The following is a 26,483-nucleotide window of genomic DNA, read 5'->3' as shown; positions in this document are numbered from 1 at the left end:
TATCACAAGCAAAACAACTGGATGATACCACCAGCAGTAATACTTACTTACTTAACTCTGCACAAAAGTGAAAGAGTGAACGGAGAAATCAAATTATCATTAAATTTAAGTATTGTCCACTGAAAATGTTCATTTTAGGCTGAATGAGAGTGTTGAACAATCAAATTATTATTCGGGTTGGCAACCACAAATATGAAACCCAATACATCATTACTATTCTAGCGTGTCATAAGCAGGCTATTTTATACATCTACGCTTCAAAGAGATAAAACATACATTTTGTATTACAGATATTTAAGGGTCTCAGAGAGGCGAGGTCACGCAGCATTACAACAGTGGCTTGACAAGACAATAGGAGACAAACAACCAGCAGATATTCTTGTAGGCCTGTGCACACAACACATTTTGTTCCTGCTAAGTAAATATATGGGAATATGCTCAAGCGGCACAGATTGTTTGCTGAATTGTCTTCATCTTGAAACAAACAACAGCGGCTTAACAACGGGGACTCTACAGAAATATATGCAACATATTCTGTTTTATGTGGAAGCTTTCTTTGCAGCTGCTTTGGTGTTATGTCTCAACGTTATCTCAGGAGAGGGAAAGAATAACAGAAGGACAAACTGTGTCTATAAAAAAAAGTACACAACTAAGACATCTGGCCATCATGTTTGCCTGTCAGTATCCTCTTTCTCCTCCTCTAAAGGATAAACCAGGTCAAGGGCTTTCTTCAGCATACCAGTCTTAAAATAGCTTGCTCTCTCATGCCTCCTCTACATGAAAGCGCCTTGGGATATGAATTGTTGGCCAAGCAAACGGCAACATTGGGAGAAGGCTATAATAATGGGAAGATTGACAGACATACATATAGTATGTGCAGCCCAACAGATCCCGGCTGCCCCTAAGGGCCAATGAGATTATGTGTGAGCTGTGGTTTCGTTATAGCGGAGGTGGAAGAGGGAGATCACGTGCACCAGAGAGCACCGAGCACAGGCGCAGAGCAAGCGAGACAAGATTGAAAAGGAAAAAAAATAAATAAAGAGGGCGAGCGCCGAACATTTGTGGTTAACAGAGAGCTGATGTTTAATCACATCACAAGACATCCCAGTCCTCTTTGAGGGGATTCCCAAGGCTCTTTCACAGCATCATCAGCAGACTTAAAGAGCACATCAAGTCTAGCGTGCATGTAACTCTCTCTTCTCCACCAGACAAGCTATTAGCACATTAGCTGCACTGCTCTTTCACTTGACGAGGCCTGTATACACTAAGCTGTGTGTTTTGTTGGTGTACTGTCTACTGCTGTCTGCTGGCATATAAAACCTTGATCAATATTTTATTGGCTTTAACCAACGTTGTTCTTAGACTGATGCAAAACGAAGTAGCTATAAATCTTTAGTGCCATCACCAATACTACAATTGGACTACAAGCTAATTCACTGATTGGTGAACAGTTAAAGTAAACAAGGTTTGATAAGTGATTTATTGCCACAAACAGCTTAGTGAATGCACCTAATTTGACCAAATGTACACTTATTATGGGATTTCCTTATGTCATATTCTGTAACAAACTCTAATAAGAACAGAGCTTATCTAAATTAAGTGTAAGATTTATATTGCTATGAAAACGTCTGCCATACAGTCCACTGCTCACATGCTTTTACAGCAGAGTAATACTGTATCAATCAAGTTGAGCAGGGACACATAACTTAAGGCTCCAGAGGAAAGGAGTTGTTTGTATTTACATGCATGCACATGTACCCATAGGACACACACACACAGATTAAGGCCAGCTTTTCAAGAGAGCCACCTGTGAGCAGGTAATGAAATATGGGGTGGGGCGGGGCGGGGTGGGATGGGGTGGGGTGAGGTGAGGGGAGGTGAGGTGAGGGGAGGTGAGGTGAGGTGAGGGGAGGTGAGGTGAGGTGAGGTGAGGTGAGGTGAGGTGAGGTGAGGTGAGGTGAGGTGAGGTGAGGGGAGGGGAGGGGAGGGGAGGTGAGGTGGAGTCGGCGGATGGAGAGAGGAGGCAAAGGGAAAGCGATGAATGCAGCTAGTGTGCTTCTACTGTTGGCTATCAGCAAGGCATGAAAGCAGAGAGGGGGGGACAGTCCCTCTCTCAGCAGACCAGGCTGTGCAGACAGATCAATGGAGGTGGCCTTACCTGTGCTGCCCTTTAAGAATAATACTGCTGCATATTTTACGAAACAGAAACTAAGGTTTTAAAACTGAGACATAGAGGAAGCGACACATGAAGAATCATATAGAGGAAGAGGTGCTCATGTGCAAAACTTCTCTGTGCATCTGTTGCCTTGAATGTTACAGCATGCACTGTCTGTATATAGAAGGAAAACCCTCCCACTGGACTCCTATCTGTCTTTCAGTCTGGAAGGTCCTCCTGTCTGTCTGTCCTAATGTAATCAGGCAGTTCAAAGACGCACAGAGAGCAGAAGCAGAGCCGATCCAGGCTGCCAGAGAGGGGCGGAGAGAAGCAGCAGCTTTTACCGTAAGCCATGAGTCACTTCAGCCCACAGAACTGGACCTCTGCCATGCTCGCTCTCTCCTTTCTTTCTTTCCTTCTCACTCAGTCTTTCTATCTATCTATGCCAGGTCGGCCCACTGAGGCGGCCGGCCAACTAGCTAGCCCCGAATTGCTCCTCCTCCAAAAACAGGAAACACTGAAGGGCCAGTCAGCACAGCTCAACGAAGAGTAGGAGGACGATGATGAGAAGGAGGAGATAGAGACAAGGACAGGATAAACATCTCATCGCCATGGAGATAAAGCTGCATTGAAACAGCATCAGTGGGGTTGGACGATGCTCAAACACACACTTATGGTAAAGTTTGTTTTCTTCTTAGGCAAAAAAAAAAAAAAAAAAGTCAAATGCCCTAAATCATCCTCATCTTCAAAGAACAGATGATACTTTATAAGGAAAAAAAAAAAGAAAAGACCGTTACCATTTACACATAAGAACCTAATCTATCGTTACACGTAGACCCGCAGGAAGAAAAATACACACACAAGCACACACGCGCACAAAGCTAGCCAGCTGTGTTTACTCTTATCCTCTACCCTTGTATTCCTCTAGCCCCATTTCTAATTCCCAGACAGGCAGATTGAAAATAAACAACAGTCAGCAGCACCTGTGATGAAAGTGCTTTTGCACTGCTCTACAGGTACAGTGCTGTACAACGTAATAAAGAGGGGATATAGCTGTTGTCTTTAGAGAATGTCAATGCCAGTACATGCAAAACACAACCAGTCATATATCACAGCTGATATAAACTGATATTAGTAGGGATGTCATGAGAAGTGACACTTTGGTACTAAGTTAATGCCAAAATTCTGAAAACATGTCACTACTTTCTAAAGTACTGAAAGAACTGAAGGTACCCTAGATGCTGTGGGTACTGGAGATACTGGACAACGGTGGTGGCGGCGGCAGCAACAACAACAACAACAACAATAACAACAAGATGTAGAACGGTGGCGGTAAGTGCAGCAATCGGTCGCTGCGTATTTTGGGAGGAAAAAACACACACCAAGGGCCTGATTTACCAAGATCTCAGATAAAGGGTACTAAATTGCACGTTTATTCCAAAAGTTTGCACATTTATTTTGCACCCTTTTTGCGGGTGATTTACTGAGTAACTGCGTCTTTGATATCAGGTGCAAATTGCTCCATTTAAATGAGGTGTTTGCTAAAAGTGATTCCAGCCATGAAAAACACAGAACGATCGCAAAAGCAAAAGGAAATCTGATCCCACTGAAATTAATAAATATTAATATAACAAAGAACAAATTGCTACATAGGAGATTATCAGCGAGGAAGTCAATGCCGTGGGAATTACAAAAAGATCAATAGATGAAATTATGAGAAAATGGCAAGATATTAGGCGGGGAAAAAAACAAAAAACGGCTTATATTAAAACGTTGGACTATAAAATAGGAGGAGCGGTGGATGAGATCCTCTAACAAACACCGATCAGCAGGTCCGGCTCTTTCTTTGGTGAGCAGGTAACTTTTCATTCAGTGCCTCGCGAGAGCTCGTGAACCTTGTGAAGCTACCTGTGAATTCTGAGGGACACATTCGGACCCGGGACAGCACACCTGAATAATGGGACTGGGTGGGATATCTAAGCAGCTATACACTGGAACAACCCAGAGGCAGGAAAATGCTGAGTCGTAAGACATTTTTTTTTTTTTTAAATTGCTGGTATTACGTGGCTCCTCCTTGTTATTGGCTGTCAATCATCATTCAGTTCATTCAATAACTCAGAAATGTCATCGCTGACAAACGATATGTCTGAATAATTTCTGCCTCTGACATCTCAGAAATGTTTCCACGGGTGTAAAACCACGTTCTCAACGTATTATTTAGTTTCCCTGCGTTTCCTTCTCACCACATTAAGAGCAGCCGTCTCTCCAGATTTGCGCATCTGTTAAATACGTTCCTTTCAGTCGTACTAAAATACACAACAATCACTTCTCCTATTTCTACTTTCAGGTTTAGTAAATATTGTTGTGGGTGCTAAATTTATGTATTTCTATTTCCCCTCTCAGAAACGCCAAATATTACATATGCATGCAGGCAAACACGCAAAATGGACAACGTGTTAAATTGCACATTTGAAAGACACAATCCTCACGGCACATTGTTAGTAGATCAGCTTGGACATTTTTTTGCGAGTGCCGTGAAGTTTGCACGCGATTTTACACACACAAACCTTTAGTAAATCAGGCCCCAAGCTGTTTATGAAGGCAATTTTTTTTTTTTTTTTTTTTTTCCCAAAATTGTGGCAGCTTGATTTATTTATTTTTTGGTGTAAAATTTTGTATCAAAAATCATGGAAATTCAATGGTACTGGTAGCTAGACGTTGCTAGCTGTTTTTATGAATTGAAAATAAAAATATGATGTGCACAAATAAACTGCATGTGTAACTTATTAACAAGTGAGCTGTAGAAATAGAAATAGTTGGTGTTTTCCTTCACAGGAGCCGGGCAAACACTTTAACTCTGAGCTGGTCGCCCCTGACTAATTTTTCAATCTGGCCTAATTTTTGACAGATTTATTGTTGTGTGATGTGTGCTTGAAGGAGGTCACTGCACTTGATTAACTGCCTGAATTATTTGTGGCATGTCATACATTTTGTTTGGCTGTCTTGCAGTTTGAGCAGTTCCACAGTCCGATCTGAAATGGCTACTGTCAACCGATCTGTTATAAGCTGTAGTTTATAAGACTGATTTCCTTTTATTTTAGGAGCATTTCACATGTTGCAGCTATACCTGTAGACTTGACAGGGACTACTGTGATATGAAACTAAAACTTGCTCCAGAACAGACAGACCACATTGTCTGCATCTTACAGCCATCTGCATCCCTGTATTTGTCTTTTGTCTAATTATTTTCTACATGCAAAAAGTGATGCCTTTTTGTCAGCAGCCACACGGTGGCAAGTCAGTTGAGTTGTAGAGTGTGAACACAAAAGTTCTGCAGAACCTGGTGCAGAAAAGCTGATTAAAAAGTGTACAAGATGAATAAAATCTGTCTGCCCAGCTTAAAACTATTTGATATTGAACTCCGCTCTTCATTCTCAGTAAAGGTAAAGTCCTGTGTCTATTCCACGTCAGGCCATAGATGTACAGAACATATTTTTCGTAATTTAAGAACAACGTTCAGCGCTCCAAAAGCAGCCTTCACTGCTGATTCTAAAGAAACAGTATAAGGTTTGTAACATACACTAACTGCAGATTCTTTAAACTGGCACAGAGAAAGGGAACACGAGATAGTGACTCGCCAACATAGTGTCTATTCTGACCTGTGGACAAGCTGGCTGTGGAGGAAGAGGAGCAGGAGAGAGAGGAGTGAATGGCTACTGTTGCTGCCGCTGCTGCAGGTTCACTAGTGGCGGGACGTCCCGGGGTGACTAGAGGCAGGGTCCCGGAGGGCAGAGGCTGGCCCCGCTTCAACAGCTGCTTGTGCTCCTGCTGGCGGAAGCGCGGGGGCACCTCTCTGGGCGGGTAGCGCTGCTGGAGCGGAGTCTGGGGCTGCTGTGCTGTCTGCGGCTGGCCTCCGGAGGGGGCGCGCTTGCCATTTCCACTGCTTGAGGGTACAGATGGGATGGCACTGGGGTTGACGGGGGGAAGAGGAGGGGTAGGGTCGAGCTTGGCAGAGTCTGGCACTGCAGAGGTGGGAGGGTGGAGGGGACAGGTAACAACAAGAGAGCAGAAATGCAGGGATGAGGGGGGGTAAAGGTGCATTAGGCAAAAGCAGAGTTGTTGAGAGCACACCAGTACCAATCAAAATAATAATAATGCACTTTTTGATTATTGAAAATGTGAAGGTCCATTTGTTAAAAAAAAAAATAAAAAAAAAAAAAAAAAAAAAAAAAAAAGCACTTGTTAGGGATTATATATTAACGCATTTAGTATTAAATTTGACATTTAAAAAACATATTTACTGATAAATAAAAGAACAGTTAGCTGCTGCCCTGGCACATATAAATACATATCAAAACTTAAGTCTTTTCTGCAGAGCTGCTGTGGGTGAGCATTTCCTCCACTGCATCTTTTCAAAGCCATGGTCACTTTTGGAGGACGACCATGATGTTAAATTCAGAAAGGCAAATGAGGAGACGTCTATAAATGCACAAGATTTGCTGTCTCTCCTGGGTGCCTGAAGGCAGTGGTCACTCTAAACACATGGCTGCTCTTTGGAGAACCAGAGGACTGTAATAATCTCAGGGTGGCACTGTTTAAAAAAAAAAAAAAAGAAAAGAAAAAAAGAAAAAAGAAAACTCAGCCTTTGGGGCTGGCCAAGACACACAACTCTCTCTCAGTCTGCCGTGAGGCCTGTTCACAGATTATAAGCGATAAGGAGTTCAAGTACCAGATAATGGACTTAGAACTGCCTGCTGCAATATTGTGAGCTATTGTCTCCATCAGGACAGCACAGTTAAGAGTGCTCCGTCCAATCAACATAAGCTATTCATCGTTTGTGGCAGGTTATGGCCCCTGAAATGATCACCTCTCCAAAGCTACCAAAGCTGTTAGTTATTAACAGCTCGCACGCCTGCTGAAGCCAAGTGCTCGTGTCCTACTAGCTTTAGTCACCCTTAGCAACAGAGTGCGATTCTCGCTCTCGGCTCTGACCAGCCATTTCCCATGGTCTCTGCTCGGTTTGGGTTCTGTATCTTAACATTTCAGCTGAGCAGCCAAGCCGAAGAGCCACATATCATCCTTAAAACTGCAATTACCAATGTTTTGGTGATGGGAAGTTGGAAGAAGTTATGAACACTGACATATCATCACCTTTTAAAATAATGTATCTAAAATGTTAACAAATTGCAAAAAAATGTATGAAGAAACCTAATATCTGGATTTGTGTTTGTGGCACCTGGAAAATATAATTCCAATATTTGCTCTCCTTTAGCAAAATCTTTGTTCTCCACCAACTCCTCTTAGAATTTGTTTTGGCTCTTTTGTTGCTCAATGCTCGCATCATGTTCACCAGCTTGTTTCTTACTTTGTCAGCCTGTTGTTTGGTAATAAGCAGGTAGTGTTAAGTAGAGTTAAAGAGCTTTTTTTTTTTTATATATATATATATATATATAATTAAAACTGCCTGTTGTGACTAAAACAGAGCTACAAAGCCAAACACAAACAGTGAATTTGTGGCTGGACAGAGAGGTGAAACTCACTATAACTCACAATAATGCTTCATAAATCTGAGGAGAGCTGCAGTCAGACGATAATTCCCTGTGTTCATCACTACAAGTGACACCTCTCACATTACATGCTGTCATCTGATACGTTGATATCAAAATATTGATTGTAGCTGCTTTGAAGACGAGCTCCACTTTCAGTCCTGTGTGCTGTGAACGTGTCCCAGACCTGCCAAGTGTAAAAGCCTCAGCAGGCTAATTTACAGTAGCTGAATGGGTCACCACTAAGTCAAACAGGATGATCAGCTCGGGGTCAGCTCGGGGTCATGCTGCTGCTGCAGCATGAGATGCACTATGGGGCACAAAGCACGCAGGATAATCGCCTCAGCACATTTCATTACATAATAAGAATAAGCTGGTAAACCAGAATGTAAACAGGATGGGAAAAAAAAAATTGTTTAAAACCTACACGCGTTGTAAAAAAACAAAACAAAACATCAGCTGATCGGACATGATGTGCACGGACCCAAAATAGTGTTTGAGTTCTTGCTGGGGGGAGGAAGGGGGCCAGAGAGGCCTTGTAAAACCAGCAACCAAAAGAAAAAACAACAACCTTTGTGCGGCATAAATGAGTTATAAAGAGCAGCGCTTCGCCATTGGCTGCCATCCCGAGTGTGTGCAGTGAAGCGGAGAAGATTTTGCACACATGCGGCCGGCCGTCACACACGAAAACAAAGAGTTATGTAATGCTGAGGCCCACACTGAGGGGGGAGGGCAAGATGGTGTCGTGGAACTTACATTCAATACAGACAGACGGGTTCGCTCGCAGATCACAACCAATCTCTTCTTTTCCTCATGTTTCTGTGTATGATGTCTGTTGTGTGTGTGGAGGGGCGGGGGGGGGGGGGGGGGCCCTATATAATTTGTAATTTTTGTCCACAACACCGCTGCCTCTCCATGAGCTACAACCATTGACTGCATGGTGTGATCTAGTTTCACTCGTATCTGTCTGCGTGTCTTCCTCTCCCTGCAGCTCAGCAAATTGGGGGGGGGGGGGGGGGGCTCCGCCGCCAGAGCTCGCCTCTCGTCAGATTTCTCTACATCTGCTCCATTTCCCCTTCATTCTTGTGCTTCATCCCTCCCCACCTTCCTGTGCTCCCCTCTCCCTTTCTCCTTCATTTCCAGTGATCTACTATTATCCTCTTGTCATTATTGCTGTATTAAGGGCGGCAGATGGACACAGTAATTCCCAGTCAATTCTCCCCGCTGATTTTAGGAGGTGATTTCCTCTTGAAAAACGGATGACTTTGTGGTTGTGCCACGATGTATAATAATAGTTATGGAGGCGATCGTTATACAGTTGGGACTCTCTAATGTGTGACGTAGATTTTTCTGGAAGCTGGGGGGAAGGGGGAAGATGGCTGGCTGCTCTGTCGGCCAATCAGAGGGAAGAAACGAGGAGGGACGGGGAGGGAGAGGAAGCGAGCGAGGGAGCCAATGTACAGGAGGAAGGGAAGGAGGCAGAGCAGCGAGAGTAAGCGATGAAGAGAATGGTGTGTGTGTGTGTGTGTGTGTGTGTGTGTGTGTGTGTGTGTGTGTGTGTGTGTGTGCGCGCGCGTGCGTGTGTGTGCGCGCGCAACAAAGTCTCCACCCCCTTGCGAACTCCAATGTGAGCTCCAGTCTCACTGCCTGAAACCAGCTTGGGTCCAAATCCGCTTACAATTAGAACACTATTTGCTGATAGTATGCCACGCTGCTGTGAATTCTTCAGCTCAAACAACAACACAAAGAGCAGCACATTGAGTAACACTAATAACATCAAGCTCATTATGTTGGCAATGAAAGTCAGAGATTGATCAAGGCTTAGGAGGGACATTAGTATGAATAAAACAAATAATAAATGTTTCTGGCAGGTGTGGATTATTGAGCATGTCTCACAAGGCTGTAATTTACTGAGAAAGAGAGACGAGAGTAAAAAAGAGATCAGAGTCACTCTCTCTGACAGCCTATTTGCAAAAACACAGTCCTCAGCTGTGCAGTTGCACAGGAGAATTCCCACCCAGTTCATCAAAGATGCACATCAAACCGTGGCCTTGGGGCTGTGTGCGCTTCATGCAAAGGAAGACATCTCATTTTCCACTTTAAAAGGGGTCTTAATTTTCTGAGAGAAAAGATGACAGCGTGCTTGCCTGCCTGTTTAAGACCTGGAGGTTGGGGGGAGGTTGTCTGGGGAGATATCAAAGAGTTGAAGGTAAGGGGAAGAGCAGGAGAGGTTGAAAAGCATCGACAGTCTCTATTTCTCGGTCTCTTGGTTGATAACAGAAAAACAGGCCACTTGACCTTGAAAATAAAGGATCCTTCTGTGTGTGAGTTTTTATGAGTGGAGGTGCACAGACAGAAATTGTTCAGGACCCACAGGAGAACCTTATTATTTCATAGGCAGACTCGCCAATGCGCGGACCATCTGTAATATTCAGGTCGGTTCGGTCAGTCGTGATGCCTCACATTGACCTGTTGTAAAACGGTTATAACAACAATTGATGATAGATGACAAATATATGAGTAACATCAGATTACACACTGCTGTTTTGCAGCCCTTTTAAATAAAAGCAGTGTTGACTGATAATCTTCTACACGTATCTTATGAACTGCAGCACACGCTTCTTTGCCCGGGGTTGTTCCTAACCGAAGGTCATTAGAAACTTCCGCTCATGAAGCATTTTCCTCCTGTTGTGAAACCTGAATATTGTGCAAAGAGTCAGTTAAAGTATTGATGCTAATATTATCAGTGGACTTTTGCTTATATGTTTAATAACAGCATCTTGCTGACTCTGCTTTCCATTCATTGGAGTGGCCCACCTTCGGTGGAGTGGCTACAGAAACGCACACAAAAGTTTGATTTGTGAGGTATTACAAGCTTTCCGTAACTGAGCCTTTAATCGGCCAAGGTAAGGCATGAATGCCACTTTCACAAGCTACCTAAAGTAAATCTTGTTGCTCTAGACAGGATTGCTGTTGCTCATTGTCCAGTTCGTTACGTGCCTTAACTCTAAAGCTGTTTTCAAGTCCCTGGAATTCCTTCAGATCATTGCGTTTCCACAACGATCTAAAGATCTGTGAAGATTCGGTTAATTAGTCTGCTGACATACAGAAGTTTTTTCTTCTGTATGTCAGTTTTAATGTCAGACGGCAAACCAGCATATTGGTGTATTACTGCCACCTACTGGACTGGAGTTGTTGTCAGACCTTCTGTCGTAAGATTTCTTCTGTAGCTACATGTTGATGGGTCCAAGGGCAATAGAAAAAATAGAGCAGATTTGTATAAATGGTGGACCCAAATTCACCGCATGAATACACAGGTCTGGGTACACTACTTAGGGAATCTTTCGGAGTCGTTCCATCGTCATATCAATTATAGGCCGAACCGCCCGACACTCTGGAACCGCTGCAACTACCTAGTGCCTGTGTCCACCACATTGTTTTTCCCTGAGCGCAGCATATTTAATTGTTTTTAACGGGAGCGCCGCTTCAACTTTGGGTAAAACTCTTCACTCGTCACTCACTTTTTTACCCAGTCGTCCAATCACAGTGAAGGAGAGTCAGGACAAATTAACTTCACTACTGACACTAGTCGCTGATTGGTCTGCCCTTCACTAATACAAGCAGCGTATCCAGACTATATTCACAGCGGAAAACTGAAGCAGTAAGCAATAGTCTGGTGGAGTCAGGCTACAGGAGCTGGGCTTTTGGGGTGAATTAATCCCTCCGGAAACTAATTTAGGCCCTGGTTCCTGCTGGTTTGCTCAGGCAAACAGAGTTTCTCAAAGGTTCCCAGTCTCTGGGGAAAGTTGTCTGTCTCCAGTCAATGTTGTTCTATCCAAAAGCAGACATGTATCTTTTGATAGACATGGCCTTTTTCTGATTTAAAGGTGTCTATATTCCTTTTATCCGGGTGTAGTAATTTTTCAGAAATTCTCTGGGATGCATGCCACGCCACCGTGTTTCAAGTACTGGATATTGTACTGGATATCTGCCTTTTCTGCCAAACTGCCACAGTGCACAACTTAAATAGAAGTAAAAAAGGAAATAATGACTAGATCCTGATCAGATGTCTAGTTAAAAAAAAGTAGTAGAAAGATTATCAACGAATCATGAGTGAGGAAGCGAGGCATATCTTAAGGGTCTTTATCAAATTTCTCCCGTGGGCTTTCAAATGTGAGCAGCGAGCCTCACAAGAGAGAAGATGAAGGGTTTAATTAGAAGTGAATAAATACGACACGGTAGTTAAGAGGGAAACCCCTCCCTGCATCACATTCCACATTTACAAAAATCCTATTTAAAGGCACCGAGTGTCTGACAGCAGTGTAGAGAGCTCAAGGCTGTATAGGTCAGAGCATTAATCACATGGTAACTATATATCTGAATGGCGCAACATGATCCCACACCGGAGTGGTTTACTACTCTGTATGGCATCACCATTTACTCTCACCTACTACAATCACTCTCATCTTTCAATAAGTGTTTCTAGTCATACGTACAGTATTCTCAACCTGCAGCAGCTCCACAGGCGGAGGAGCGCTGCCTGTATGCCCGCTTCTCTCAGAAGACAGGTGGAGGACAGAGACGGGCCGCTTCCCTGGACTCATCACTCCCCTGTCCCTGGTCTTTGGTGCCAACAGCTGGAGGCGGACCAGATTCCACTGTTTGTTATGATTTAGAAGGAGCGAAGTGTGAAAGAGAGAGGCACGTCCTGTCCTCCTGACCTGAGCGGCACCAGCTGAGCCGACACAATTCACTGAAAAAACGATTCACACTGCAATATTAGCTAGAGAAACTGCAAGAGGCTGAGCAGTTTTGTGACGGGGAAAAGCACCTCGGCACTTATTATGTCGTCCAATATATCCTGAGAGTTAAATGTTTCGCTTCATTACGATTTTTCTAATTAGAAATGACAATATATCGATACCATGATGAAGAGATTAGATATTAGTCTGAGATTTTGGATATTGTTTCATTGGTAGTGTTGTTTTTCCTGGATTTATTAGCTGTATTAAAGTAAAGTGATGCAATTTTCTGAACTCATCAGAATGTTCTAGCGGTTCTATTATCTGCCTTTAGTCATTCACCTCACTCAGTCATTATATAACAATTACTGATGGTTATTTACAAAAAAAGATTTTGTGAAAGCACCAATAGTCATCCCTACAATATTGTCACAATGATTCAAAATATCTTCTTTGCCATTAAAGGGCTGAAAATGGTCAAGTGGTCCAATGTATTTTAGATATTTGTTTTCTTTCTAAAATCAGATTTGCACTTTGCAACCAACCTCTGTAATACATCATCCCTCATACTGCAGTCATTTAACAGCCAGCTCCAGAAAGTCTCAGCACAGCCTTTAATTCACAACACGTGATATAAACAACCAATTTTTAATTGTTTAACCCCTTTAACATGTGTATTACCCTTAAAGATGGTTTTTAATCTGATTAACCTGTACACTAAAAAGACCTTAAGGTCAGTTGTGCTAATAGTAATTAAATTTAATCGACTGAAGTGACATTATGTACTGACAACAGGCTTACGTGCACAATATATAGTGCAACAGCAGCTGAATCAGGCTGTTACTTCTGTTGTTCTTCAAAATGCGGATTATTATTACGACTGCTGCATCCGTTTAAACTGTGCTCCTCGGTATAAGACATGTAGTAGAGGCGGTGACCATGACAGGAGGCGCACTGGTATAAATTCCCCCTTGATCACATGGCAATTTATAGCTCTCCAACACAACGCGTAATTAAGTGAATGTGAAACGGCAAATTAATCTGTTATGAAATTACTGCCGCGACACTACTTTATAATAATGTTATCTTTTATTGCACTATGTAAATGTTCGACTTGATGTGTATGTATGTTGTGCCCTGTCTTTGATAGGGATAAGAATGCACAGTATGAAAAGAGACGCAATAGCTCATTAACCCGTAGAAATGAACTCCAGTGGAGCTTGTTGATAGCAGAATGCCTCTGCTGTGGTGCACAACAGCTATGATGGAGCTGGTGTTTATTACTGATACTCTCATCTATCCGGTACTTCTCTGTGAAGGGTTGGTCAGCGGTAATACACCGGTACTCGACTACTTTTCAAGGTGTTTAAGTTACAACGTGCTCGGCACAGGCACAGATAAATGTCTGACTCTGATGTGATGCTGAACTATAATGTGTTATACAGCATCTCCACGACTTCATTCAGGGCCATGGAAAGAAATCCCAGAGGGCCTCGTTATGAAGCATAGTGACACTTCTACAGACCACTGATGTCTGGAAAACCAGCAAATGACAGCTGCATTAATGCTAAATGAGTGTGTCCTCTCAGTACTCATGCAACAGTTGATGTATGGTACATGTTATACATTTTTACATGTATATTTTAGGGTGATTTCACACCAGTGCTTTCAAGATTCCTGCAGAATTTATCCACTTACATGTAATAATTTTAAATGATTTTTTTTTTAATACCAAACAGAAGAATTACTGATTATATCACTTTTTTCCCCCAGACTTTCTTGGCAATTTAAAACAATCATTTCTAAAGATACAATTAAGTAAATGAATGTGAGCCAGATAAGCAACAGAATGTGGATTGTTTGCTTCAATAAAAAATTAATCAAATGATTTAAGTTTTTGCAAAAATCTACACTTGGCCGTTACAAGAAAATGAGGAGGTGGCTTGAGACCGTGATGCTGAAACAGTGTCCTGCCTGCACAATCCACTGTTGCAACAATCGCACCTTTACTTTGTAGCTGTATAAACTCTCCTGACAGCCCGCAATTTTTCCTACAACTAACGCGACTGTCTAAAGCATGCAAAGGACCCTGAGTTCAGTGCATTTGTTCCAGACTAAGGACTAAAAATATACTGTTGGCTTTAACTTCTGGTTTATGTTTAGACTGTTGTAATCACCGAGTTACATGTACTGACAGGTAGGGTGCTGATTGAACAGACAGTTAGATATCATTCTGCATCATCAGTGCAACATGGACCAACATAATCTGCTTGTTATGACTGACAGCAGATCATGTTGATCTTTACTGGGCCTCATTTTAATGATAAAGAGGAAGAAAAAGGTTGGAAATGTTTTTATTTCAGGGTACTATAAGGAAGAATGGTTTCCAAGTGGTCACTATATTTCACTCCCTTTTAATAAAATACACAAGCTAAGCACACCTCTTTTCACTCATATTCATGCATGGAAACATATATATGTTTTAGATAAAAAGCACTTCGTTGGCAGTTCATAATCAGAAGATAGAATTAACAGCAGTTTTAGTTTTTGAAATCATATCAGGCTACCATCACATTTCTACCATCGTAAAATCCTGTGGTTGGTTTGTTTTGCTTTCAAACCACAAATGAACCACACCAGACTTCGCTTGGAGGAACAGACAGTTTTCAGGCAATCTTGGACCTGGTGTTTAGTCTGCAGTAGAAGTCAGACAGATTTTACACCACACTAAACTAGCCCCTAAACACACCACAGAGTGTTTTCACTGAACCCAACAGGTTAGGTGTGAACTGGAGGTGAATGTAGTATGTTTGGTAATATAAATCCTAACTCTGACAGTGTGGCTGTTTGCCTGTCACATTAGGGGACTGAGAAAGTGAAAGTATGTGTGCGTGTGTGTCAGAGGTTTGAGCCAGTAGAAATATCCCACAAAGGGCCCCCTCAGCTGTGCCAGCAAACAGGAAACTGGAGTGCATTCTCACAGTTTCACATGGCTCCGTCTTTTTTATTTTGCTCTCACATACCGCTTTCAAATCAACCGGAGGCACCACCGCGTTTTAGCAGGGGCCAGTTCATTCCATCTCTTTCCTTGCTGCCCACCTTCTTCTGCTCCCTTCTCCCTCAGTTCCCTCCTTCTCTGGTCCCAGGGTAAGCCTCTCCGCCAGACCAGACAGGAGGTGGTGTAGTGTTTCTATGGTGCTTGGGGTCTTCCTGGAACTCTCCCGTGTACAGATGCCTGTTTATCCAGCCTCCACACTAGCCCTGTTCTCCTAATTAGTTCCCAGAGTGCCTTGCATCAGTATCAGAGACAATCTGCCTCTATTAGCCAATTTGTAAATTAATCATTCTGTGTGTCAGAAATGGGAATTTTCAGAGTTTGTTGTTTTTTTGCGATCTTTTTCAGCCGTTAGCAGAAAACCACACCATTGTGGCATTGATTGTTATAATTTTGCTTAAAAATAAGCTTTCATTTGAAGTTAACTCTAGAATTTAAGACATTCATCTGCATCTCTGATTGAATTTACCTTGTGGAAGGTATTCAATTGAATCAACCAAATGATCAGTGAAAGAAATTCTGTATTGGACATGATGAATTGGAGTAGCCAGAATCATACAATGAGCTGAAACGTAAAATGTGACATTTAAAGTGGTGAAGATCACAGTAAAAATGAGGTCACGCCGTGTTGCATGTTATGAGCAGCAGCTGAGAAAATAATTGTGCATAGCACGGACTGGTTTGAAGTCGGGGAATAAAGCGTCGTATATAGGTCACTTTGTGGATGCAACAGAAAGATGATCCATAGCTACCCCAGATTATATTCATTAGTGTGGCAAACTGTGAAGGGGTTGAGGGTGAGTCAGACAAGGGGAGGAAGCGGTGAGGGAGGGCTGCACGCCTGTGACATTATAGTCTCATTAACTCATCCTGCAGGGAGAGAGTGGGAGGTCAAGGACCTGACCCTTGACAACAGAGGTCACACCTGTGTGAACCCACAAGAAGAGAGCCCGAGTTGACTTCCTCCTTTTTACTGATTTCAACAAAATTAGCCATAAAAAAAAATTACAAACACATTTGTCTGAACACAGCTTTGGGCACAGAAACACAGAGACACACTTGTAATTGGGCATCCACTCTCTTGCTACCGCTGCCAACTCCTACCAGAAGTTCTAATCAGATTTCGCCTTGCCTGTCCCCTGCGAGACAGTAAGTCCCTCTTCCATCTGCCTGCTCATCCCGACAAGGAGATCTGCTCCCGGGCTGACTGACCGTCCATCACTCCCTGCCCACCTCGCTCTGGTCGTTAAGAGCATCGGCTTGGGGGGGGGACGACAAAGTGAAGAGTGGATCTGCAGCTGCCACAGAGCAAGAGTTCAAAACCTGCCGAGCTAAGCCAGTCCCTCCCTGCGATCGCAATAATTAACACAAATTCAAGCAAACTTCGCAATATTTGCGGGAGCTTGCTTTTTTTTTTTTTTTTTTAATTCCCGCAGAAAATGTTGTTAGCAGAAGCTGTGCTGAAAGTATTAGGACATAAAGCAAGTCTTTTCAGACATAACTCGCCTTATTAACACAAATAACTCCGCATTTACAGTCAGTAAGGCTCACCTCCTCCCATCTCCTTACAAACTCTCTGCACCGGAGGAAACCGGAACAAGCAGAAAAAAACGGAAGTGGCAGGGTTTGCGGAAAATGTGGCCTTCAAAATAACATTTTCTAATGAAATGATTATTATCAATGGAAGTATTTACAAATTACTGTATGCTACAGAAAATGCATACACACAGCATTAAAAGCTCTTATTTTGACAGCGATGTAGACGTATTATATATATGTATATATATATATATATATATATATATATATATATATATAGATAGTCACAGACGGTCTGTACTGTAAAGCTGCGTCACTTTTATGATTTATTCTTGTAACTTTTAGCCCCACGATTTTCTAAATTCAATAAATAAAAAAAATGAGGACTAAACTATTTCTGTGATGTGCAACATGATTATTATCACAGGAAGTGAATACATATTCGTTCCTTCACCAGGTAATGCTTAAAATAATCGTGTTTTTCTTTCTGAACTCGCAACTTTTTCTTATCTCGCAATTTTACGCAAAAAGCTCACTTAAAACTGCAAATTACAATGCCATTTTTGAGAAAATCCCCCACAAAAATCAAGCATTTCTGATCGCAACAATCACAAAAAAAACTCAGCGAAATCCTGGAGGGACTGCTAGGCCTACTCCTCACCACAGAAGAAGCCTCTGTCAACTGTCTGTCTTGCTCAGGTTTGTTTGTTGATATTTCCCTCCGTTTTCTTCCGAGATTCCTCCTCACTTCCATCCTCCTAGGTATGCCCGAGGAGCCCACGGGGAGGCCTGAGGAGCAGCTGCACCATCCCTGCGCACCTTATTAGTTTTGTACGGGCACCTGGCTTCCATTTTGGCTCAGGTAGAACAGACCACCTGGCTGCCGCTAATGTTTTCAGTTAAAAATGTTTGACTTTAACAAAAGCTAATGCATCACATTCAAATTCCACAGCAGTGAAGTGAGAGCTAATTGAGGCTCGGTGGCTAAAAAAGGGACTCACTCATAGACAGCCTTATTAAGTTATCCAGCTCATTAGGACAACACACAATTTAACAACCTGACGCAGCCTGTCTGCTTCCTATTTGAAAACATATCACAAAGTACAGTAGAGTCATAGCAGACAAACCTGGCAAAGTATGATTTTGCCTGCATAGACTCTTTGTGTTATTAATTAAACAGCAGTGGGTATAACTTTGCAGACAAAAACCTTTTTAATAAGAAAATGATGTTTAAGTGCAAAATACATTAATTTAAGTTAAATACAAGCAGCAGCAACTCACCTTTGGTTATCTGTTCTGTAGCCTGAAAAAAAAAAGAAGAGATAAATGCATATTAATAATGGATAGAATTTACAGCGACATGTAATCCATGTATATAGGGTGAAGTTTTAAATTAATTGTGGCTCGCCAGCTGCACAATGGCCAGGGCAAATCAGAACAAAATGTTCAGCGGCTGCTTTTGCTCCTGTATTGAAATGCTAAAAAGTTCATGTTCATTCTTACTGCTCGACAGGGGAATGGAGGAGGGGGTGGAGTGGGGTGGGGGTTGAAAGGGTTTGTTGGACTTGCAGCAGGAGAGGGGAATAAAATAGTTACCACAAACGCTTCTCCCATACATTTAGATGCACACACATATGACATATGACCAACTGAGGGGAAGAGTTTAGAGGACGAGGAGGACGCCTACATCAAGTCGCTTCCTGAGGAAACACACATGACAAATTCCATGTGCTTACTGTGCATGTGTTCAAGCTGATGTAACTGCAACGAAAGCACCTGTGCATACTTGTAGAGCTGTGCATGGTGTTGCATTACATAACATCTAAAATACTGCAGATGGCGTTACAGCTCGGACTGCAACTTAATGATTTTTTTTTCATTACAGAATAATCTGCTTGGTGATATTAATGATGAGACCTTTGGTCCATAAAATGTCAGAAATAGGAAAAAACTAATATTGTTATTTCCTGTGGTCACAATCTCCTAAAACCCCATGAGAAGTCTCAAAATATCTTGTTTGGTCCAACTTCAGAGGGGCAATCAAAAAGTTTAGAGACTGCTCCTGTTGCGTGCGCCAGACCGCAGCACCATGACGTGCAATGAACAGGCGGAAGAAATAACCTTCGTGAGTTAATATTTCAAGTTATGTCACTTGATCAACATCAGCACCTGAATTACACCCGTTTTTGTTACCACTGGTACTTGAACATTTGTGGTTTCAATATGGACTTGAGCAGAGAGCATACGTTAAGTTTTATGTCAAACTCAGGAAATCAGCAACGGAGACCCTTGAAATCTACGGCAAAGAAGCAATGAGCCAGGTCAAGTGCTTCGAGCAGCATTCTTGCATCAAAAGGGGTAAAATGTCACTGTCTTACACCAAAAAAGGTGCATCAAGTCAGGAGCGAAACTAGGTGGGTTTCCTGTGACATTCGCGGGGTTGTAAACCATGAATTCGTCCCCCAGGATCAGACTGTAAACACAGAGTTCTACTGTTACTTTCTGAGCATGTGAGGAAAAACATTCAGTGCAAATGACCTGAACTGTGTGTGATGGCACTTTGGTTCTCAAACATGCGCCCCCGCTCATTTTCTCGCCCACAACACCACAAATCATCGCACCTCGCATTTGGTTCCCTGCGAGTTATTTCTGTTCCCCAAAATTTTTAAACAAACTTTGATGACCACTTTCTGCTTAAGTTTCAGGCTCTTGGTGAAATTTCAGATGCAAATGTACCAGTGGTCACAAAAACGTGTAAGATGTCAATCAAGCGACGTAACTTAGAATAGGTACTTACCAGGGTTATAGCTTCCCCCTACTCCGTGCACATCACTGTGCTGAGCGCTGTTCACATGCAACAGGAGCACCCTTGGAACTTTTTGGTCCTCCCTCATACAGTATCTTATTATGTTGGATTGGATAAAACAGCAGGCAGAAACAATTAAGCTAAAGGTATTTGTTTTTAAAATAAAGCACTGACTGCACGCTTACCTTATTCTGAGCAGCTTCTTTCTTTTTCTTCTCGTCTTGTTTTTTCTTTTTCTTGTCTTCCATCAAATGGTTCTCTTCTCCTGGTTTTTGCTTCTTTTCACAGCTTAAAATATAAAACAGAGAGAGAGAGAGAGAGATGGACAAGGTTTTAGCCAGAGCACCAACTGAGGAGAGGAGCACTTGCCTCAGCAGGCAAACGCCTGCAAAAGGTATTTCTTGACAGTTGTGTAGCTGCATCGTTCAATTGTTGTTCTTCAAGGTAAAATCAGTATGTCATAGACTGCAGTTGTGACACACGAGATCACGAGTGAAGTTGTAATACAACCACCAGACAGGTGAACGTGGGTGTATTTTGCACTCCACTTTTCTTAAGCATCACATTTCTTGTCAAACCGTGACATTTTGAAGTGTGCAAACTGTGTGTTTTATTTTGGTGGTCATTAGGTTTGGTTCTTGAAACTATTAGGGAGGCCTTGTAGGTCTAGTATATCGGGGCCCCTGAGACGACGTTTTCATTCTTTTGTCTACACATTAAACTAACCAGGGCAACAGATCCCAACACAACTAATGTGTGGGCAGACCACGAAAACACAATTCATGACCGTATCGTTGATCGTAGATGACATTATGCACTGTTGACAAAGTCTCACAACATTCCTGGTTGTAGCCTACACCATCAGTATCCTGCCTCAAGGATAAAAGTGTTCACAGCGGTCACACACTCGAGCTGAAAACCACCTGACAATGCCTCATTGTTTCATACCCAAGTGCATCCAGCTGGGAGCTACTCTACATCCAGCCTACACAGAGAAAACAAACAAATAAATAAATAAATTAAAAAAAAAAGCTATCAGCCAGGTTTTTTAAGAACACAGGAGAGCGGGAACCAGCTTGGAAAAATATATACATTTGAATCTCTGATCCTTAAATGCGAAACAGTACACAAAACCATCAGCCTTTTCTCCTGCCAAGCCTATGTTGCTGCAGGCGACAGAGATGTGTGCCATTGCCTGGCAACAAGCGCTCCCCAAGCCCTCGTGAGCAGTCAGGTGGAGACACACAGCGCCCTTGAGCACAGCGCTAAAATCAGTTCGGTTGTGGAGGTGAGAAGAAAGAGGAACTTGGGCAGGAAATAAAGTACAAATCTGAACTTCCAATTAAGCCACTGAGTGAGGACTTCGGAGCACACCATGAAAAAAGGGGTTAAAAACAAGGGTTTCAAATATTACAAAACTATAAAATCGATCTCCTTTTTCACTTTCCTTTCCTGACTGTTTTTTCTTGACTTCTGTAGAAAAAAAAAATTCAACCAAATATGTGCAGGGAAGTTAGATAGTTAGAAATCGATAACCACGGAGCTGAGGGAATCTAACTGACAAAACAACATCTCAAAAAATAGGAAAAATACAAAGCAAAGACTTGTTGTAGCATCTCAGTTCTGAGCAGGAGATGAGGCTGGTGAACTTGATAAGCGTTTGCTGCCGCCATCCTTTCAGAGGCCATGTTCGTCTCTGCTCTGTGACACAGAGTCACTGCAGGGAAGACTCCTGTCCACTGCAACGTTCAGAAAGCACAGTATTTCTTCATCTCTTTAATATTCACTCTTTAACACTGTTGGTGAGTGAGTCCAATGGGTCAGGAATTAGTAGACAGTTTGTCTTCATTTAAAATCGTCAATAAATCAGTAACGTGCAAATCCCACAGCAAAAGAAACAAACAACTAAATAAATAAACAGGCAACTGGAATCAACCCAGAAACCTGATTAGTGCATCCCAGAAGGACAATGCTGAACATCAACTGTACCCAGACTTTTTATAATTTTTAGTAACTGAACTGCACCAACCATGACTTTGATGAATTAACTGTGTATCTAATAAAGTTCAACAACAACTTTAATCCCATTTTGCTGCCCCCACCAAAAAAAACCTAAAACAAACAAAAACAACTTGTCACAAGTTATTTCTAAAATATTAAATATTTTACCACTTTAATGATTTTTTTTTTCTTTAAAATAGAAAATACTAGTAAATGTTAGTAAAAATCTGTAAATATTTATCACTCCATCATACAATCGGTCTCCTGGCTTGCTCAGCACATGCCTCCGGCCAATCCTGCAGCACTACAGGCCTGGTGATTCAAAAGAGCAGCAACAAAACGAGCGTCATAATAAACTCTGTGGTCCAGATTGCCCGAGATTAGCAAAAAAAACCCACAAAAACCTACCACAGCCATTCACCTACCTACCACTTCAAACCATACTAAACCCCTTATTTTTGACCCCCAACCAGCTGATATTGGAACCTGCTGGTGCAGCTGCCGTGCTAAATATAGCAGGTGCTGCTCCTTTCAAAGGCATCAGTGGGGCTTGTGTCATGTAGGATCAGAGGATAAGAGAGATGCTCCAGTTAATGCGAGCTGCTGTCGGCCTCCGACCCGGATGGGATGAGAAGAGTGGAGCGAAGCATCAAAATGATTTCAGTTTAAGAAACATTTGGTCTCGGAGCAGGACAGAGGGAGTCGCTCTCTGCGAGAGCTCCTTTCTAAACATCAGCCCAGCTTGGACAGATGCAAGTCCCTTGAGGAGCCCTTTCATCAAATATAAACACACAGATAACAGTCAATTCCACAAATAAATGGCACGAAAGGAAAGGAGAATATGACAGAGCAGTTTTGATTTGATGTTTACTCAAACACGAAGAAACTAGAGCAACACCATGATTTTGTAGTGAGGAATCTCTGCTCGTGAGGATATGAAGGACACAGGTCAATGAGTTCAGCTCTGTTGTGGAATTACACCCTCCTGTCAGAACAACAGGATTAGAGCTCGGTGTCCCTCTTTAAACCAGACACTCGCTCTGCTGACAAACGAAGGCAAAAAAGAAAACACAGACTGGGGAGAGATCCAGGACAGTCTAATAAAAACAGGTGGAAAACTGGTCAAGAATCGAGTGGAGATGGACAGTCAACATGTGCAAGATGAACCGTAAAAGCAGGCCCTGCTGCTGTGGACATGTAAATACCTCGCTGCCCCACATTAGAGCAATAAGGATGAGGGGGACTGCAAATGATGGTGCTGGTTTGTGTGCATGTGTGAGAGATGGGGGAAGGGGTGCTAGACAGCAGTCGCTGGGCACAGAGCCAGGAATGCCATCGCTGCAAGCCAAACAAGAGCACGGTGAGCACTTGGGAGAAGGCTGGCTCACAACCACAGCAGCCGCTGCCGCCGCCACAGCAGCCACCACCGCAGGTACAGCAGTATGAGCAGCACCCTCTGCTCTTCTGCATGTTAGGGCGCAGAAGTTCAGCAGTTTCAAATGCAAACACATCACCACTGCTACCTTCAGTTTGTGTGGCGGTTTAAAAATTGCTAGATAAGCGCTGACAAAGTCCTTATGCTCCGCAAAGAGGATTGCACTCTGTAAACTACTTGAAGCTATTCTCAGTGTAGTCATGTTAATGCTTTCTGACCGGGACTAATGACAAGGAAAAGAGAAACTTACGCGCCACTCCTGGCATGAACAGCCCCTAAAAATAACTTGTATGGACTCACTCCAAAAGCTCCGCCTCCGGTCCCAATGTCAGCTGTGTACGCCAGAAGTAGTGGGAACACTTTCACAAGGCCGGCTGACAATTTATTGGTCCGACAGATCAAAGAACATCCCCAGCAAACGTCTTATTAAAGTCCAATCACATAACTCTCTCACCATTTTCCACATATGACCTTATAAATTCAAAGAAATCCAGCTACTGCGTGGAGTCACAGTCTGCATACAAGGGAGCGCACACATGTAACTGCAAGATACATTAACACTGATTGTTGCACATTTCTATTTCTGAAAAGGCCAATTGGGAAAATGCCTGAAAGATTCAGTGTGTAGGATTTACTCAAATCAACTTAGCCTTATTTATTTAACATCTTTCATACAAACATGCAGCTTAAAGTGCTTCACATTAAAGAAAAACACAAAAATAAAAGCAAAAAAAAATGAACAAAAATAAAACAATAAAAGAAATACACTACTAAAAGTAAAAACAAGAAATGGTTGAAAATCAATAAACAGCAGGATAAAAATCATTAAAACTTACAAATCCAGGCAATAAACATTCCTCCAAATTTAAAGACAGATTAAAAAGATAGGTCTTCAGGGGAATATATTAGCAGAAATTGAATACAATATTTATAGAGTATAAAAATCACCTGAAACTAAGAATTGTTGTGTTTAGAATGATACTTTAACATCTGCATGGAGAGCTGGTCCTCTTCCAGGGAGTGCGCCATGTTTCTACAGTAGCCCAGAAGAGACTGAACAAACACGGTCTCTAAAGAGGCCACCGCCGCCTTACTACTACTTGGAAGGGGAGAGGGAGCCGAGGGGGCTTTGGTTGGTTGAAGTCTGCAGCCTAACTGTTAGATATCACTAAATCTGACAGACTGCTCCTTTAAGGGCATCTGGTTCAAAAACCAACGAAGGATGAATGAAACAAGCCGTTTTAAAAAATAACCCAACTAAGCCTCAAAGACAAAAACTTTTTTCTTTGACAAATTGCTTCTCACATAATGCAAGTTCATCATTTCCACTGAGGAGTCCAGCTAAGCATCCGATCGCTGACACCAAAACAACCTGCCAAACCAAATGACACAATCTGGCAAAATGCCCCTCAGCCCTCCAGCCCAGCACGAAGCAAAAAGCCACCGAGAGTTTTGAGCTGAAAGTTAGGCTATGACCTAAGCTGTATAGTAATCACAGCGTTTAGTGGCCTGTTTTTGTTATCAAGCCCCCTTTGGCGCCTCTCTGTGAATACACACCGCCTCTTTCAGAGGCTTTGGGTGCTGACTGGGGCCCCCTAGCCCTGCAGGGACAGAGTAGACCCCCCCCCCCCCAACCCCTTCTCTTTACCACCACCACCTCTTCATCCTTTGCCAGGCCCAGACCCAAACTGGGGACTCCAACACATTAGTAAAACCAGCAGGCCTCTAAGCTGACGTCAGTCTGCCCTCTACATGCATCGGGTTCTGGCATTCCCAGTCTGCACACACTGCCTTCTCATGAGGAGTGTGTGAGTGTGTGAGTGTGTGTGTGCGTGCGTGCGCGCGCGTGTGTGCGTGTGTCACTGCAGGATGTCAGGCTGCAGAAGGAACCAGGCAGGGATGGCTGGCTTTCAAGGCTTACACGGCTCTCTGTTGCTCACGCCAGGCAAACAAAGAACGGACTCAAGTTAGATTTGCAACCGATACAGTTTATAAATTATCAAGTAGTCTGGCCACAATTTCCCCAACCATGCAAAGGTTATGTCAAAGCAAGAAAAAAAAAAAAAAGATTTGCATTAAAAATAGTCACGTAAACAATTCTTTTAAAGTGAAGGGCAGCAGAACCAAACTATTCACTAAGTGCTGCATAAATAAGGATGCACAGACAACAAAATGAAACTAGGAAATGTGGGCATCATGAGTACGGTGAGTATAAACTGGGGCTTACTAATGCGTTTAAAGCCTGTCAGGTGATGCGTGTTAGCTCTCTCTCTCTCTCTCTCTCTCTCTCTCTCTGTGGCACTGAGCATATTATTTAGTGAGAATGAGCGGCAGCAATAACAGCAAGCGTCCCACCGATGTCTGCGAAGCTGCAAACAAACACTCTCGACAAGCAGCAGCCCGTGAATCCTGCGAGCCGTGCGGCCACGGCGCTTGTTTTAGGGCCAACAAGTCCGAGTTACGTGAAAGCACCAGGAAAAGAAAAGCTCCGTGCAAAACTCGGGCAAGCCGGGGCGATAACTAAAAATATGCCATCGACAACTGCGATAACGAGCACTCGAGGCGAGGACAACACTGATGTCAAAGTGGGCTGAGCTGAAAATATTTTCCTTCCCAGTGCAGCTGCCATATTTAACTCCCAAAATTCCGCATGTTTCCGAAAGCGGAACGCGACAAATCTGTCGTGCAAAAGCACCCTCCTCCCCCACCCCACCCCCCCAAAAAAAGAGGGATCAATAAATCCTACCATGAAGCGTTCAGTAGGTTCTCATCATCGGCGGCGGAGCCTCTGCAGCCATTTTGTAGTAACTGACCGGAGCAGGAGCTCGAGACTGTTGAATCGGTGGTAACGGAGGGGGGAGGGGGGTGGAGCTTCACCTTGCCATGTGACCTTCAATAACAAAACAAACTGGTCCCACTTCACGATGCTCCACCTCCAGGCGTTTCCATGACAACTGCAGCCCCTCCATCACTGCCCTCTCCGCGCCGCCGATGCGCTTCAGCTCGCAGCTTTGTGGACTCACCCCCCCCCCTTCATCACGACGTATAGCCAAAGTAAGAAAGTATAAAAGTCAACAACAACAACAAAAAAAACTACGTGTGAAAAGTTTATCGGGATTAATATTTGAGGGTTGCGGCAGTGCCTGCAGTTTGTGCAGCAGGGAACCTGGACTGTATTTTATCACCAACAGAGGGCACAATTGC

The 26,483-nt window shown here is 43.0% G+C and overlaps 1 protein-coding gene across 7 annotated transcripts in view; it reads right to left on the bottom strand.

Moving 5' to 3' along the window:
• tnrc6c1 (trinucleotide repeat containing adaptor 6C1) overlaps positions 1-26,128 on the bottom strand; it is a 47,934-nt gene extending 21,806 nt beyond the window's left edge. For 6 of the 7 annotated variants that reach the window (XM_069149219.1, XM_069149220.1, XM_069149223.1 and 3 more), the window contains exons 1-4: positions 26,026-26,128; positions 20,029-20,131; positions 18,319-18,340; positions 5,815-6,177 (exon numbers count right to left, since the gene is read on the bottom strand). In XM_069149219.1, coding sequence (XP_069005320.1) covers positions 5,815-6,177; positions 18,319-18,340; positions 20,029-20,091 — 448 coding nt within the window. In that variant the 5' untranslated portion in view covers positions 20,092-20,131; positions 26,026-26,128. The remainder of the gene's footprint in view (positions 1-5,814; positions 6,178-18,318; positions 18,341-20,028; positions 20,132-26,025) is intronic. The other variant, XM_069149226.1, reaches the window with a different exon arrangement.
• Between the last annotated feature and the right edge of the window lie 355 nt (positions 26,129-26,483).

The sequence above is a fragment of the Embiotoca jacksoni genome, unplaced genomic scaffold, assembly GCF_022577435.1.
Source record: "Embiotoca jacksoni isolate LCO1_2020_lvr unplaced genomic scaffold, fEmbJac1.0.p SCAF_15, whole genome shotgun sequence".
Classification (NCBI taxonomy): domain Eukaryota; kingdom Metazoa; phylum Chordata; class Actinopteri; family Embiotocidae; genus Embiotoca; species Embiotoca jacksoni.
Note: the sequence above shows the minus strand (reverse complement) of the source record. Positions and strands in the feature narration are given on the sequence as shown.